General features: G+C 48.9%; 1 protein-coding gene across 3 annotated transcripts; it reads right to left on the reverse strand.

Moving 5' to 3' along the window:
- Positions 1-1,175: 1,175 nt before the first annotated feature.
- Positions 1,176-14,474, reverse strand: MIX23 (mitochondrial matrix import factor 23). 3 transcript variants are annotated; one of them, XM_077346327.1, is made up of 5 exons: positions 14,315-14,474; positions 8,799-8,924; positions 8,271-8,417; positions 4,011-4,070; positions 1,176-1,488 (listed from the first exon to the last, which is right to left on the reverse strand). In XM_077346327.1, the coding sequence occupies exons 1-5, from the start codon at positions 14,363-14,365 to the stop codon at positions 1,438-1,440; spliced, it is 435 nt and encodes a 144-aa protein (XP_077202442.1). In that variant the 5' UTR covers positions 14,366-14,474; the 3' UTR covers positions 1,176-1,437. The 3 variants fall into 3 exon arrangements, with proteins under 3 accessions (XP_077202442.1, XP_077202444.1, XP_077202443.1); XM_077346329.1 differs by lacking the exon at positions 14,315-14,474 and adding an exon at positions 12,492-12,639; XM_077346328.1 differs by lacking the exon at positions 14,315-14,474 and adding an exon at positions 9,543-9,700.
- Between the last annotated feature and the right edge of the window lie 1,773 nt (positions 14,475-16,247).

The following is a 16,247-nucleotide window of genomic DNA, read 5'->3' on the forward strand; positions in this document are numbered from 1 at the left end:
ACCACTTAATCGATCTGACATGAAAAGCTGCAGTTTTCAATCTAGAAATGAAAGCCACAGTACTCTGAATTTATCCACTTGGCCTTGAATTCGTCTACTTCTGAAGATATTTTAGTTCTGGCACCACTCAGCCATAGACCCAGACCCAGTTTAAGGATCTGCGGGGCCCGTAACACCAGACCCACTTAAAGGATCTGCGGGGCCCTAAGAGATTAAAACCAGCCCTGTTCCTGGCACTGAACTGCAGGACCCCATCAGAGGCAGCTGAAACTTGAGAAGCAACTAACCACTTCCCTTTGCTGAAAACATGTCTCAAACCTAGAAGGGACATGCAAGCACAATGCCCAATATCTAAGGCAGTGGTGCTCAAGCTGGGGGTCGGGACCCCTTTGAAGGTCGAATGACCCTTTCACATGGGTTGCAGCAGGGCAAGCGGCTTGGCCGGGGGGGGCACCATCTACACAACAGCCTTGCGGGGTAGATCGAGATAGAGCATTTGTCTGTCTGGAGCAGCGGAAAAGAGCGAGATCAGCATGGTGAGACAAGAGGCAGAGCTGAACTGAGAAACATTGGTCAGTTTTGGTTTAATTTATGTGAAGCCTTTCTGAACTTTTTTACCCTTTGAGAAACCCCTGAATAATTCTTCAGGCTTTGAGAAACCCAGAAGTGGTAGAGGACGGTTGGGAAGCAGAGTTGTGGACACCCCCCCCCCACCTTCCAGGCCCACCATTGGCCAATGGGGGGGGGAAGGGTCAACATGACCATATGAGGTTCTCACCTGATTTTTTTGAAAGTGGGATGGATGGTTTTATTGGAGGGTTTATCTTTTTTATGTAACCTGCCATGAGTCTACGGAAAGTGGCAGGATAGAAAGAAGAATAAATAAATAAGAAATAATAAAATATTAAAAATTAATTAACTCCCATCTGTTCGGGAAACCCTTCTAGCGCTGGCAAGAAACACCAGGGAAACTCTGGCTGAGGAAGCCTGGGCTAAGGACTTCAGTTAAGTGGCAAGCAATCGTTTCGTGGCTGGCTCTGCCGCCAGTGGCACCCATTTCGTGGTTGTGTTAGCCACGCTCTGTCAGAATCCCACCGGCTCCAAACGGCCGGGGACCCTTGAGGTCAACAGTGTGTAAACAAATACCTGGGATCACAGAACAAAACATGCCGGCATCACATTTCCTCTGATTTTTTTAATAAACATTTTCCCCACACTTCTTGTACAAAATAGCAGTTTGATGATCCTAATTACCAAAAAAGAAAAAAGCAATAATCAATCAATCAATCAATCCCTGGCATGAGCTCCATGGATCTGGCTGCCGGATCTGTGTGTCTCCCTCAAAAGGTCCCCTGTGGCTCGTCCCGCACCTCTTCTCCAGCAGGCTCGGCATGATTGAAGTCCAGTTTCTGGGGCGTCTCACGATCCCCGCTCACTTCATTGGCTCTTTGGAGGCTTATAATGAGCTCGGCACCGTTCGTTAAATACCTGGGAAGCCCAAGACAAAGGGGACGGGGTGTGTGTTGAAATCAACATCGTTAATGTCAGTGGGAAATCTGGGGAGGGGGGGGACTCCCCCTGCAGGCAAATTTAGTAACCTGGTGGAAGAAAGTCCCCTCGTCTCAAGGGGCTTATAGTGACCCCTGGTGGAGAGCCCAAACCAAAGCCGTTCGGAGGCGGTTTGCCATTGCCTGCCTCCGTGTTACGACCCTGGCGTTCCTTGACGGGGGCAGCGAGGAAGCTAACTGAGCTTGTTGGAGCTGCCTCAGGTCTATGGCTTGGCAAAACCACAGAGGAGATGCATTGTAGGGAGTCATGCTTCATTTGAGAGAACCAAGAAAGAGCCGTCAGGGCCTCAGGAAGTAAGTTAAAATTAGTTCATTTTCACATTGTTTATTCTCAACTTGTGTTGTTTACTTGATACAAAGGCAAAGCTCCTTTTTAGAGATGGCATAATAAATTTTCTGACCTGTCTGGTTATTGGTGCACCCATTCCCATCGAGCCGGAGCTCCCTGACACCCTGGCACGATATTTCATTCAACTGACAAGGTCAGCTCAAGCTGGAGCAGACCTGCTTATCAATCATCTGTTCCACACAATATATTTCTGGTAAGGCCTTGAAGGAGGAGCATGTCTCCTGGCTTAAGTGCCACTCAGGGCGGCTGTCCTGCCCCTGAGGGTCTCCTCCTCCAACCGGCTTGCCTGTCTGTCCAGCGGCCAGCCAATCGCCTTCCATCCACCCCCCCTGACCACCCCCTCCTCCTTCCACTTCCCTCTGAGGCTTGTAGGCTGCAGATCCTTGCCTGCAGCCTTTCCAGGTCCTGGGGTGAGGGGGAGGCCATTTGCAGAGTTCTTCCACCCTCCCCCCCTCCCAATCTAGCACCCATTGTATTCCTGAATGCAACGGGCTTGGTCCCTAGTAATTAATAAATAGGTGATATGCCCTTGGTCTGAAGTACTTGCGAACACAGAATAGGCGGATAACTGATCTCCAGCAGCTGGCACGCCTGTCAACAGACGTCTGGTGAGGTAGGTGGGGCTGAGAGAGCTCTTAGTGAACTGCTCTTCAGAAACAAGCCTAAGAGAACTGTGAGAGGCCCAAGGTCACCCAGCTGGCTGCCTGTGGAGGAGTCGGGAATCAAACCCAGTTCTCCAGATCAGAGTCTGCTGCTGCTCAACCCCAGGCTGGCTCTCCTGGGCATTTTCTTTGCCCTCCTCTCCTCTGTTATTTTAAGGGCCAGTTCAACTGTTCTTGTTCTGGGGCGTGAAGAGAGTGAAGTCTGTGATCCCTTCTTGCCGTGTTTCCTGGGACAGGCCTGCCCTCTGGTTTAATCCCCTGCGTTCACCGCCTTGGATCCTCCGGTCTCCCTGGCAAGGCAGAAACATGTTTGGAGAACAGAGAGGAAGGGAGCAGCATGGCTGCAGAAGAATCTCAACCAGCCCAGCAGCAGGAATTGCATAAGCACAATGACTACTTCAAATAAGACCTATCAAGGACAGAACTTCTTCAAAACAAGAGTGTTGTCCACTCGTTTCAGGATAGTAACCAGCAACGGCTAAAGAATACAACCATCAAAGTGTATCTACTCCTTCAGGTAGAGAAAAGTGGCATATAAGAACCAACTCTTCTTCTTCTAAATACAATTCAAAGAGCCACCGGTTAGAGCTTGTTTTCCAGCTAAATGCCTTCTTCAAAGAATCTGAAACGTAGAAAAACCCCATACCAAGTGCAGCAAAGTCAGGATTTTTACCTATATGCACTTGGTACTGGTTTTTCAAGGTGTAATTCTACCTTTAACCAAAAAACCAAGCTCTAACTGGGTAGCTTTTCCAATCATAGTTAATTCTAGTTATTGCTGGTTCCTATTCTGAAACTGTTTGACAACAACGTTGTTTGGAAAAAGTGTTGTCCTCGTTATGTCTTATCTGAAGTCACTGTGCCGTAGACAGTTCTTGTTGGGCTGTTGGATCCTATATTATCCATGCACTGAAGCAGAACATCTCGCGAAATGCCTGTCTTCTTCCTGTCCCGAGGTGCTTTCCAACTTAAGCAAAGCGAAAACCTTGAGCCAAAACTCTGATCTGCAGAACTGGGCTTGGTTCCCAACTGGGAGACTTTGGGCCAGGCTTTGGAACAGCTCTTAGGGCTGTTCTCACACAGCAGTACTCTCAGAGCTCCCCACCAACCCAAACATGGCATCAGTGGTGGGGAAAGATGTTTGTCAACGGCTTTGGGATTCCTTCGGGTAGTGAAAAGGAGGTATAAAAACCCAGCTCTTCTTCTTCCTTATTTAAACCGTTTCTTCCTTTTTTAAACAGTTCATTCAAATTACATTTAGGTGTTTTTGCAAGTAGCTTTGGGGAGAAAAAAGCAAGGCACTGAACCATCTAAAGAAACAAATCAAAATGAAACCCCAGTTCGCCCTGCACCATCGCCCTCTCCCCTTGGAAGCATCACGTACGCATGAATGCTGCCACACACAAACATGCACCCAACACCAAAATGTACCTTCCAGCTCCTGTCGTTCACCACTTCTTCAACGTTCAGCTCTGACTGCATTAATTTCAACTGTGGGAGAGAGAAAAGAAACGCTCTGCTTCCAATCAAACAGGGGAAGCTGCTATTAAGAGCGGCCACTTGGCTGCTGCTCTTGTGAGCTCAGCTGCCATTTCCTCCTGACGGCTCATGCTTCAGCAGCTAGGAGGACCTCTGAGGTGGCCAGTCAGAAGCTTGTCCAAAAGAGTTTCTAACTGGGCAGACTAATAAAAATTCAATAAATCGGCCTGAAAAGAAACCCTTTGTCTGCACAGTGAAGGCCGCCTGTCGACACCCCTAAATTCTCTGGCAAAGTGTCTAGAGGTTATGGTGGTCTGGCTTAAGCAGAGTCCGCTGAAGTTAAATTTAGAAGTCCTTTGGCTGGGTTGATGCCCCAAGGCTAATGCGATGCAACTCCAGGCTCTTGACGGGGTCCTTAACACTTTTGACCAGTCAAGAGCCTGGGTATCATCCCGTCTGGCTCCCTGTTTACAGGGACCCAGATCACAAATGTTGCTCGCCTGGCGTTTTACCACTTCTGCCCCGCATGACAACTTCCGCCTTACCTACTGATGCCCGACTTAAGTCACTGTGATCCACTAAACAGTTACCTTCAGGCTAGACTACTGTAACTCGCTCTACACAAGGCTGTCCTTGAAACTGCTCCGGAAACTCCAAATGGTCAAGAATGTGGCAGTTCAGATCCTTACTGGGACCCCATAGAGAGCACATGCTCTCCCAGATGCACTGGATCCAGATTGAAAGCTAGATCCGGTTCAAGATTTTGATTCTCCCATTCAAAGGATCCCTGACTCTCTTCCCCTATACTCCCCAAAGGGAACTCATTTTGAAGACCCAAAATCTGCTCAGGGTCCCCACTCCCGGTCTGGTGGAATGCTCTACCTGATAAAATCAGACCCCTCTGGGATTTTAAACAGTTCCACAGAGCCTGCAGGACACAGCTGTTCTGCCAGGCCTACAGTTGAGGCCAGGAAACAACATCGTAAGAGACTGGCCTCCTTTCCTGAGAATCCATCAGCACATAAAAGTCCACCAAACTCTGAGCAATCTATGGAGGGGTCTAAATTATTAGGAGGGGCCGATTTTTAAAACGTTGTAATGTTTTTATTGTTCACTTATACGATTGTTTAAAGCAGGGGCAGTCAACCTGTGGTCCTCCAGATGTTCATGGACTACAATTCCCATGAGCGAACATGCGAACGCTGGCAAGGGCTCCTGGGAATTGTAGTCCATGGACATCTGGAGGGCCGCAGTTTGACTACCCCTGGTTTAAAGGTTGTAGTCACCCACCCTGAGCTGAACAGGGAAGGTTAGGATATAAATAAAAATGTATTATTATTTTTACGGAGATTTCCCCCCCTTGTGCCTTGAGAGTATCAAAAATGTTCCTTTGGGGAGATTTGGAAGTTAGGCATTTATGTGTCATAATAATCTGTCGTAATTGGGGAATGGCAAGAATCTTTAAATGCAGTTGTTGAGAGAGTTGGGAAACTGCTGGAACGGGCTTGTTGGTTATTGTTTTGCAAATCTGGGTTCTTGATTAAGATCAAGTTATGCAGAAGAAGAAGGAGAGTTGGTTCTTATATGCTGCTTTTCTCTTCCCAAAGGCTTCCAATCGCCTTCCCTTTCCTCTCCCCACAACAGACACCCTGTGAGGTGGGTGATGCTGAGAGAGCCCTGAGATTCCTGCTTGGTCAGAACAGCTTTATCAGTGCCGTGGGGAGCCCAAGGTCACCCAGCTGGCTGCATGTGGAGGAGTGCAGAATCGAACCCGGCTTGCCAGATTAGAAGTCCACACTCCTAACCACTACACCAAACTGGCTCTCTAGGAAGAGGTTCTGAGGTCCTTGAGGTCCTCTCAGGAAGGATATCTGCATGACTGCCAGAGGAGCCACCCTGTGGAACTTCCTAGGCATGACTTACTGGCTTTTTGATATTAGTTCAATTCAGGCTCCTTCTATTAATTCTAAGCCCACTGAGAAGAAGAAGAGTTTTTTTTTATCTCCTGCTTTTCACTACCCAAAGGAATCTCAAAGCGGCTTATGATTGCCTCTCCCCATTACAGACATCCTGTCAGGTAGGTGGGACCGAGAGAGCTCTGAGGGAAACTGCTCTGTGAGAATATTACTATCAGGACTGTGACTAGCCCAATGTCACCCAGGGGGCTGCATGTGGAAGAGCATGGAATCAAACCTGGCTTGCCAGATCACAAGCTGCCGCTTTTAACCACTACCCCATGCTGCCCTGGTATACCTCTACAGATTGAATAGAAATGGAGTTCCCAGGGGGCGGGGGAGGCCCAGGGGACATCAGCTGAGTCACAAATGGCTAGGTGAAGCAATCTGTCTGCAAGGTTTAAATGAAAGCCTTTAGCTTTTTATTGAATTATGATCCTCATCCTGGATCTAAGCTATTTGAAGTATTTATGACCTGCTGTTATCGCTGCTGCTAGTTTTATGCTGCTGAGGCATTACTGGTTTTACAGCTCCCAATAGAGACAGTTTTATCGCTAGATGGGCTAGTTTTATTGAATCATTTTATTTCTGTAGTGTTTAACTTCCATTTTATAATCAGGCAAACAAGACCAATAAAAGGGGGGAGGGGGGGACCAAGAAATTAAAGTGTTAATGATGACAGCCTGGATTTCACTAGGGCTTTTGACCAGGTTCCCCACAATGTTCTGACGGATCAACTAGAGAACGGCAGGCTGGATTTTCGGGGAGTTAGTGGGTAGGGAACTGGTAAGAGAACCACATGTAAGAAGTGGTTGTCATTGGTCTTTGATCAGATTGGAAAGAGATGAGCAGTGGGGGGCCACAGGACTCGGTTACTGGGTCCGGTATTTTTCAACATTTTATCAATTACCTGGAAGGGTTATTCTCCTACTTGTTAAGTATGCAAAAAATCTATCCTGATTTTTAACCAGTTCCACTAAATTGTGACACAGCCCCCAGTGATCTGGCAGCAAGGAGGAAGTCAGACAAGTTCTTAGAGAGGGGATCTGGGACTCAGGCGTGCATCATTTAGGCCTGGGGTAGTCAAACTGTGGCTCTGCCAGCGTTTGCTCGTGGGAATCTATCCAAAGTTGGCTTTATGTGACTGACTCATTTTATTTACTGGGAATCGAAAGAAGCTTGCACTGTCCCCCTCGCCTCCATTTTAGCCTTACAACCTATGAGTCAGGGAAGGTGAGTGACTGGCCCGAGGTCACCCACGAGGACTTGAATCCAGCCTCCAGGACCCTAGCCCACCATTCCACATGGGCTTTAGGCAGCCTAAGGAGGGAAGTCGTGAACTAGGTATAGAATGCAGTGATACAAGTAGCTTATTTATCATGTGCTGCAGAGAACGACTCTGCCAGGTGCACAACATCCAAAGTTAGGAGCTGCAGCGCCTCCTCCTCCTCCTTTTTGCCGGTACTTAAAGCCCAGGCATGGCTCAAGGCACAGGCCCAAGCACTTAAGGCTCTTCACCTGCTGCTCACTGCCTACGTCCGTGAGCCAACTGCCCAGTGGATCTGAGCCCGAACCCAGGAGCTTGTGTTATGTATTTTGGTTTCCTCTTGGAATTCTATTTTTCTGGTTTCGCATAAGTCGCACTTGCAATCTATAAATCCCCACATAAAGCAGCAGCCCCTTGTCAATATGCTTTAACCCTAAAAATATGGCCCCTTTAATAAGAAAAGGGCAAGTGACAGAAAAGATGGTCACCAATTCTCTTCCAGAATGCCAAAACATACACAAATTGACACACATGAGGCTGCCTTGTACTGCATCAGACCCCTGGTCCCTCAAGGTCAGTCTTGTCTGTTGAAGGGGAGGTCCTTCACCTCACCTGTTACCTGATTCCTTTAACCAGAGATGGCGGGGATTGAACCCGGGACACTCTGCGTGCAAAGGACTGTTGATGCAGATCATTCTGATCAATCTGAATATTTTTAATTCTGATGTTAAAGTGTATCGATTTTATTGCCAAACTGTTTTACTGTATACAATGAATGCTTGTTGTTCACCACCCCAAGATGGGTGACCGAAAGGGGCGATACAGAAACGGATGAAAGAAACGGATGAAAGCTCAGGCTCCGGCCCCAAAGCATTATGGTTATGTTCACCTGAAGGCACTACCTGGTATTTATTTTTCTTTGTAACTGTCACGTGCAACAGTCCTTGCATGCAACATCCCAAGATGAATTCCCAGAACATTTCTACTCACTTTTGTCTGCTCTTTCCTGAGGGTCTTCAGTAAGGCTAAGTCCTCTGGAGAAGTGTTCCTCTCCTCCTGGAGATTTTTTACTACGTGAGACGTCTGAGCAATGCAGCTTTTGATTAGTCTTTCTCTACTTGTATGAGCCTCCGCCAGCTAAAGAAACAGGGAGGGATGGAAAATCACCAACCAGCAAAGCAAGCAGCCTCGTGAAAATAAAGAAATAAATAGGTGAAGGCTGCATTTTCCAAGGGCACGGGAATTTCAGCTTTCCGTGAACACACAATTAATATGGGGCAAACCTCCTGACTCGGCACCAGTTCCCTCTCCCTTCCCATCCACAGATGCAAGCAAGTAAATCCACCTCTTTACCCTGGTGCAGTGAGCCCAGGCTAACCCTCCAGGACATGTGCATATGCAAAGGACAGGTGTGTAAGAGCATGGAGCAAGGACAAAAGGGACAATGAAGCTGCTAAAGCCAGCCCCTTACATGATATTGCCCATCACAAAGGGCGGAAAACCCACTAATATACTTACCGACTCATAAAGGTCCTTACAGGTTTGGCTAGCATCCACTTTCCCCACAAAAGAAGTAGTTGGGACAGTGGTGTTTAACTCGTGAACGATCCTGTCATCAATAGTTCTCATCACCCTGAGCAACTCCTGCAGAGGGGGAAATCAGATATTAATTCTAAAATGAGAATCTATATGAAATAAGAGAAAAACCTGCACAGCTAAGTATTTCTGAGTAACAAGTGTTATTTCAGCACACAAAGTTTAACCTTTGCTGAACCACAACGCAAGCCAAACAAGGGTCTTGAAAGAAAAAAAGAAAAACTGGTTAGGAAACCATTTTTAAATTCAGTATCTGAAGATGTAGCAACTTGTGTTTCAGGATGAAACATGACTAGTCAACAGCAGAGAGACAGAGACCCCTGATCAGCCAGATATTTTAAAAATTAAGAGTTGGTTTTTATACCTCACTTTTCACTACCCACGAGCCTCTTGTGGCGCAGAGTGGTAATGCAGCAGACATGCAGTCTGAAAGCTCTGCCCATGAGGCTGGGAGTTTGATCCCAGCAGCCGGCTCAAAGTGGACTCAGCCTTCCATCCTTCCGAGGTCAGTAAAATCAGTACCCAGCTTGCTGGGGGGGGGGATAAACGGTAATGACTGGGGAAGGCACTGGCAAACCACCCCGTATTGGTCTGCCATGAAAATGCTAGATGATGTCACCCCAAGGGTCAGACATGACCCGGTGCTTGCACAGGGAATACCTTTACCTTTCACTGCCCAAAAGAGTCTCACAGCAGCTTACAATCGCCTTTCCCCACAACAGCCACCTTGTGAGGGAGGTGGGGCTGAAACAGCTCTGACAGGACTGCTCTGTGGGAACAAGTAGCCCAAGGTCGCCCAGCTGGTTGCATATGGAGGAGTGGGGAATCAAACTCAGCCCTCCAGATTATAAGCCACTACCAGTCCACCAAGCTGGCAACAGAAAAATAGAAAAGGAATCACAATAATTACAAAAACAAATGGGGTAACTCTTGGCACAGAATGCATGGTTTTTCCTTGCGTATGCCTCCCCAAAACATTATTTCTGGAATTGGAGGATCCATATGGACAAACAGCTGCATGGATTGGGGAACGCAGTGAAGAGCAAAAGGGGGGGATAACAACTGCCCTCTCATGTGCTGGAAGAAGGGAGAGCAGGAGCCATTTTACCCTTCCCCTCCTTTCCCTAAACTATATGTTCAGTGATAATATTTCTGGAGGTCTAAAAGAACTGCTTCAGGGAAGGAAACATGGGAGAAATGCACACACACAGGAGCATTCTACTCTGTTGGATCCACCGCATGTGTGATCACACCTGCTTTTTGTGACCTTCACCATGCTCTCTGAGAGGAGCTGTGGCCAAAGAGAGACTGACTGAGACTGCATAAAACCATGCAGACCTTATGCCCTTTTGAAAGAAGCCCCCTGCAGCCCCTCATATTAAGGACTCATTTATTTATTTATTTATTTATTTATCATACTTTTATACCGCCCTCCCCGGAGGCTCAGGGCGGTTTACATTATAACAGAGAACCATACATAAAACAGTCTGTAGAACATGTACACCAATAACCAACAATTGCAACCAAACACAACACAGTATAACAATAAACAATCATAACACAAACAGGTCCAGGGCTTGTTGATGGGATTCTGAGGGGGGTGGCTTATTGATTGAATTCTGAGGGGGGGGTGGGGGGGAGCAGGGGCCCTTGGTCGCTGTAGATTACATCTGGTCTCGGCCAAATGCCTGGTGGAGGAGCTCCTTTTTGCAGGCCCTGCGGAACTGTTTAAGCTCCGTCAGGGCCCTGATCTCCTCTGGGAGCTCGTTCCACCAGGTAGGGGCCAGAACAGAGAATGCTCTGGCCCTGGTCGAGACCAGACGGACTTCTTTAGGGCCAGGGATCCTTAGCTGATTGGAGGCAGTAGAGCGCAGAGCTCTTTTGGGGGCATAGGCGGGGAGGCGGTCCCTCAGGTACACTGGGCCCTGACCGCGTATGGCCTTGAAGGTAATTACCAGAACCTTTAGTCTGATCCGGAATTCAACTGGTAACCATTGCAGCTGATGGAGAATAGGCCGGATATGGGACCTCCACGGTGTTGCCGTGAGGATCCTGGCTGCTGCATTTTGAACTAGTTGTAGTTTCCGGGTCAGGGCTAAGGGCAGGCCTGCGTAGAGCGAGTTACAAAAGTCCAGTCTAGAGGTGACCGTCGCATGGATCACTGTGGCTAGGTGTTCCGGGGCCAGGTAGGGCGCTAGTAGTTTGGCTTGGCGGAGATGGTAGAATGCCAGCCGCGCTACCTTTGTGATCTGGGCCTCCATTGTCAGGGAGGCGTCCAGAATCACGCCTAGGTTCCTGGCAGAGTGAGCCGTAGAGAGCTGCACGCCATCCAGGGTAGGCAGGCGCGCTTCCTCGCATGGGCCCTTCCTACCTAGCCACAGGACCTCCGTCTTTGAAGGGTTGAGCTTCCGACGACTCTGCTTGAGCCATCTTGTCACTGCTTCCAGGCAGCTGGCTAATGCTTCTGGGGGAGAGTCAGGGCGGCCATCCATCAGGAGGAAGAGCTGGGTGTCATCTGCATATTGATGGCAACCCAGCCCAAACATCCGTACCAGCTGTGCGAGAGGGCGCATGAAGATGTTGAATAGGATAGGAGAGAGGACCGCTCCTTGTGGGACTCCACAAGTAAGTTGCCGGCGGCCTGATGTTTTCTCTCCTATTGCAACCCTCTGTCCACGATCCTGGAGGAAGGAGATCAGCCATTGAAGGGCTGTCTCTCGTATTCCGGCATCGATGAGGTGGCGAGCTAAAAGCTCATGATCGACTGTGTTGAACGCTGCTGAGAGGTCTAATAATATCAGCAGTGCCGACCCGCCTCGATCCAACTGGCGACGGAGGTCGTCCGTCAGGGCGACTAGCGCTGTCTCTACCCCATGGCCAGGCCGGAAGCCAGACTGGGATGGGTCTAGGACCGAAGCTTCTTCCAGGTATTCTGTCAGTTGGTTTGCGACTGCCCTTTCTATCATCTTGCCCAGAAACGCTAAGTGAGACACGGGCCTGTAGTTGTTAGGCTCTTGTGGGTTTAGAGATGTTTTTTTCAACAGTGGACGTACCACAGCCTCTTTCAAACCCTCCGGGAATTCTCCTGTTGTGAGAGATAGGTTTATTATCTCCTGGAGGGGGCCCATTATCTTTATGCCAGCTGTTTTCAAGAGCCAGGATGGGCAAGGATCTAGTGGGCATGTAGTTGGTCTTGTTGTCGCTAGAATCCTGTCCACTTCGGTCAGCGTGAGTCGTCTGAAGTTACTCATAGTTTTCTCCAAAGATGGCCAAGGGGCCTCTAGTTCACTTTTTGTATCTAAGGTTGGAGGGAGGTCGTGGCGGAGTGTCGAGATTTTGTCCGCAAAATGACTCGCAAATGCCTCGCAGCTGATGTCCAATTGGCTACTGTTTTGTTGCCCTTCAATCAGGGCAGTGAGGGATCGAACTACCTTAAACAATTGAGCTGGGCGTGAGTCTGCAGATGCGATAGTAGCCGAGTAAAAATTGCGTTTTACTGACTTCACCGCCATCTCATAGGCTTTCATCTGCATTCTATAAGATGTTAGAACATCATCAATGCAGTGCGCATGTGCCTTTGCACTGCTCATGACACAATAAATACAGCTAACTCACCCCTGCCAAATTTTTGCAAGTGGCCTATTCCAGATCTGTTTTCTGCAGTGATTGCATCCTCCTAAACTCCATGCCCTCGTTGCTGTTTAAACACGTGGCCAGTCCAAAAGCCAAGAGTCATAAACAGGGTGGGTGAAAGAAGAACTGGGTTTTTAGTACTTGAAGAAATCTCAAAGCAGCTTACAATCGTCTTTCCTACCTCTTTCCACAACAGGCACCCTGTGAGGTAGGTTGGGCTGAGAGATCTCTGAGAGAACTGGCTGGCTCAAGGTCGCCCACCTGACTACACATGGAGGAAGGGGGAACCAAACCTGGACTTAAGTAGCAGAACTGCGCCAGAGAAGTTTAAGCAATGAACGATTTAATGCATTAAATTATGGTCACACCTAATTCATGTTTTTCTTGCTTGGGGACAACCCCCTTTCTTTCACTTGTAACAATGAATATATCATCACAGAAAGAAGGTTCCACCTAGCATGTCTGCTCAGTGAAGCAAGTCCTGAGTTGTGTGCTGTTGGGAAAATAAAACAAGGAGTCCACTAACCCCTTAAATCAAACCCAGTTATTCCGTTTAGAGGCCACCACTCTTGACCACTACTCCAACCTCTGCACTGAATTGACTGAAGGGATATGATGATATTTCTTTATGTATATCGTGGTTTGTTTGGGAAAATGGGTTTGAATCTCCACCCTGCTACAGGAGTTGGCTGGAAGGACATGAACCAGGCACACTCATGCTCAAACCTCACAAGGCTGTTGTGAGGATACAAAGGAGATGGGACCAATGCAAGTTGTTTTTGTTTCCCCACTGGAAAACAGAGAGAATGCCAATTTGGTGTAGTGGTTAAAGAGCAGTGGATTAGAATCTGGCAAATTGGGTTTGATTCCCAACTCTTCCCCATGCAGCTGACTGGGTGACCTTGGGCCCATCACAGTTCTCTTAGAGCTGTTCTGGCAGATCAGTCTCTCAGCCCCACCTACTTTACAGAGCATTTGTTGTTGGGAAGGGAAGGCTTTGAGACTCCTTTGGGAAGTAAAAAGTGGGGTACAAAACCCCAGCTCTTCTTTAAGAACCAGCTTCTTGTAGTGGTGAAGAGCAGTACCCTCTCATCTGGAGAATTGGGTTGGTTTCCCAAGTCCTCCCCCATTTTCTCTGCCTGGTGAGAACCAAAGACTAGAACCAAGACAGACCAATATGTAGAAATATAGCCAATTCCTAATAACTGTATGATCAATCAGAAAGTTGCAATAATGATATCAAGCTGGGCTACACACTTCTCTCAGAGCTCTCTCAGCCTCACCTACTTCACGGGAAAGGGAAGAAGATGGTAAGCTGCTTTTGACTTTACAAGTGGGTGGGCATGCCCAGGGAAATGAAGATCACCACTTTGGGTCCGGAAGGCAAATTTCTTCCAGGCCAGGGATTCTGGTGGTTTTTTTTCGGGGTGGGGGCATCATCTGGCCATGGAATTGGGGTCACCGTGGGGACTTGCGAATTCCCTGCATTGGGCAGGGGGCTGGACTAGATGACCTTGGAGGACCCTTCACACTCCATGATCCTTCGGGCACTGCAAAGCGGGGTCCGAAGTCCAGCCCCTCCCTTGCCCCCTCCTAAAGGCGATGCGATGAATGAATGAAGGTCGCTCCTTCCCTCCTGGGTCCGAGGCCGGCGGGGGGGGCGCCTCTCCTCCTTCTCCTTCTCCTCCTCCCCCCCCGGTGACCCCCAGCCTCAGCGGGAGGGGGGAAGGGAGGAGGGAGGGGGGCCGAGGACAACTCCGCCCCCACCAGCTCACCCCCCCTCGCCGCTTCCCCGCCCCCCCTACCTGGAACTCCGCGAAGTCCTCACAGTTCAGGTGGGACCTGGGCGCCGCCATGTTGGCGAGGCCGGAGCGTGCCAGCGCCGCCCAATCAGGAGGCCCGTCGCGCCGGAAGTCCCGCCTCGGATCGCCCGGCGAAGGGCGGGGCTGCTCTCCGCTACTGCCGGGAAACGGAACATCCGGGAGACGAGGGTGGCGTGGGGGGCGGGGCCTGCGTGAGGGGGCGGAGCTTTCTCGTCCCTGATTGGCTGCGGCGAAGTGGGGTCAGGAATGTGCGCGCGTGGTCGGCTGCACGCGGGATCCTGGGCTGGGGAGAGGGTTGCCAGCTCCGGGTCGGGAGACTTTGGGATTTCGGGCGGGGAGTATAATGCTATGGAGCCCACCTCCCAAGGCAGGCAATGGCAAAGAGGGATGCCAGCCTCCGGCTGCTCCATAGCACTCCGCTGAGGCCCCTCTCTGACCCAAATCCCCCGCCTCCCAGCCCCGGCGTCGCTTGGGACTCACCAACCCAGAGCTGGCAACCCTAAAGGCAAACCATCTGCAGGCGGCTCTGGCCTGGGGCTGACAGACCAGAGTGAAGCCATTTTTAATCCATTTCAGTTTAGAGTGTGCTTACTTGATTGTAAAGTTTAAACTAGTGAAAAGTCAGCAAACACACATGAGAGAAGTGCATCAGTTAGGCAGAACATAACAAGGCCACAAGCTCTGCTTGATGGTAGCCAAAACTGCAACTATGGGGGAAGAACAATGCACAGCTTGTAAACTGTATCTGGGGAAACATGCAAGAGAGGGTGAACCAGAATGTAGGGGCTGGGCAACAGGTCAAGGCCGTCCTATAGGATCTGGCCCTGCCAGCGACCACTGATTAGTGATATAAAATTGTTTTAGCTTTTTAACTGATTATTGTTGTATGAATCTATTTAATCTATATATGTAAACCACCACAAGACAGATTTACTGAGAGGGGCGATATATAAGTCTTGAAATAATGAAATAAACTATAGTATGATGATTTTGTGTGAAAGATCCGTGTGTAGAGACTGTATAAGCAAAAGATGCTTAACATACTGCTGTGACCATTGTTGCCATTTTATTTGGGGTCAACCTCCTTAAACAGAATCTCCTGCTTGCGTCTTGATTAGTAGTGCTGGTTTGAAGACATTATTCACAGAATTTTAGCATCGGAAGGGACCTCCAGGGTCATCTGGTCCAACCCCATGCACAATGCATGACACTCACAACTACCTGCCCACCCACAGTGACCCCAAATTGCATGCCCACTTGATCCCCCCCCCCTCCAAAAATCTCCAGTAACCAGCCGGGTCTGGAGGGAATTCATCTACCATCCCACAGTGGCAATCAGCACTTCCGTGGGTCTGCAAGGAAGAGCAATATCACATATTGTTTAGTATATATTTGGATGTACTAAAACAAGTTTTGAAACAGCATTACCACTCTTAGAAGAGAAACTAACAGCAGTATAGGCTTTAGCAATTTATATTAAAGAGCCTTCTGTTGTTTTAACTGGAAAACCAAAGGAATGGGCTATGTTCCTTCTGCACAGCAGAGAAAAATGACTTCTGTCTGTTGGGTGTTCAAAAGCAAGGCACTGCATTTAATGCAAATATAATTTCAGGAAGCACAAACCAACCGCAGTATACGTCACATCCCTATGGAGCAGCCATTTTCAACCTTTTGACTGTAGAGGAGCCCCTGAAATAATCTTTCAGCCTTTGGGGAGCCCTGAAAGTGACGCCAGCCATCCACACCCCCTGCCACACCTGCCACTCCCCCAGAAGGGCCATCACCACCTGCTTTAACAGTCAGTCTTCAGGGGAACAGGAGGCAGTTCAAGGTGTGCAGGCACAGAAGCCACAAGAGAACTCAGGCTCAGAAGGGGGGGATTGGAGAAATGGAAGCAGACAATTCCATAGCTTGT

This window comes from Paroedura picta, chromosome 7 (assembly GCF_049243985.1).
Source record: "Paroedura picta isolate Pp20150507F chromosome 7, Ppicta_v3.0, whole genome shotgun sequence".
Classification (NCBI taxonomy): domain Eukaryota; kingdom Metazoa; phylum Chordata; class Lepidosauria; order Squamata; family Gekkonidae; genus Paroedura; species Paroedura picta.

What these genes read in the sequence shown, in the direction of transcription:
- MIX23 (XM_077346327.1), bottom strand. Translation starts at nt 14,365, where the DNA reads ATGGCGGCGCCCAGGTCCCACCTGAACTGTGAGGACTTCGCGGAGTTC. An exon ending in GTAAGGACCTTTATGAGTCG is followed by an intron (nt 8,418 to 8,798) that starts GTAAGTATATTA and finishes CTGTTTCTTTAG; the next exon opens with CTGGCGGAGGCTCATACAAG. An exon ending in TGAACGACAGGAGCTGGAAG is followed by an intron (nt 1,489 to 4,010) that starts GTACATTTTGGT and finishes TGGGCTTCCCAG; the next exon opens with GTATTTAACGAACGGTGCCG.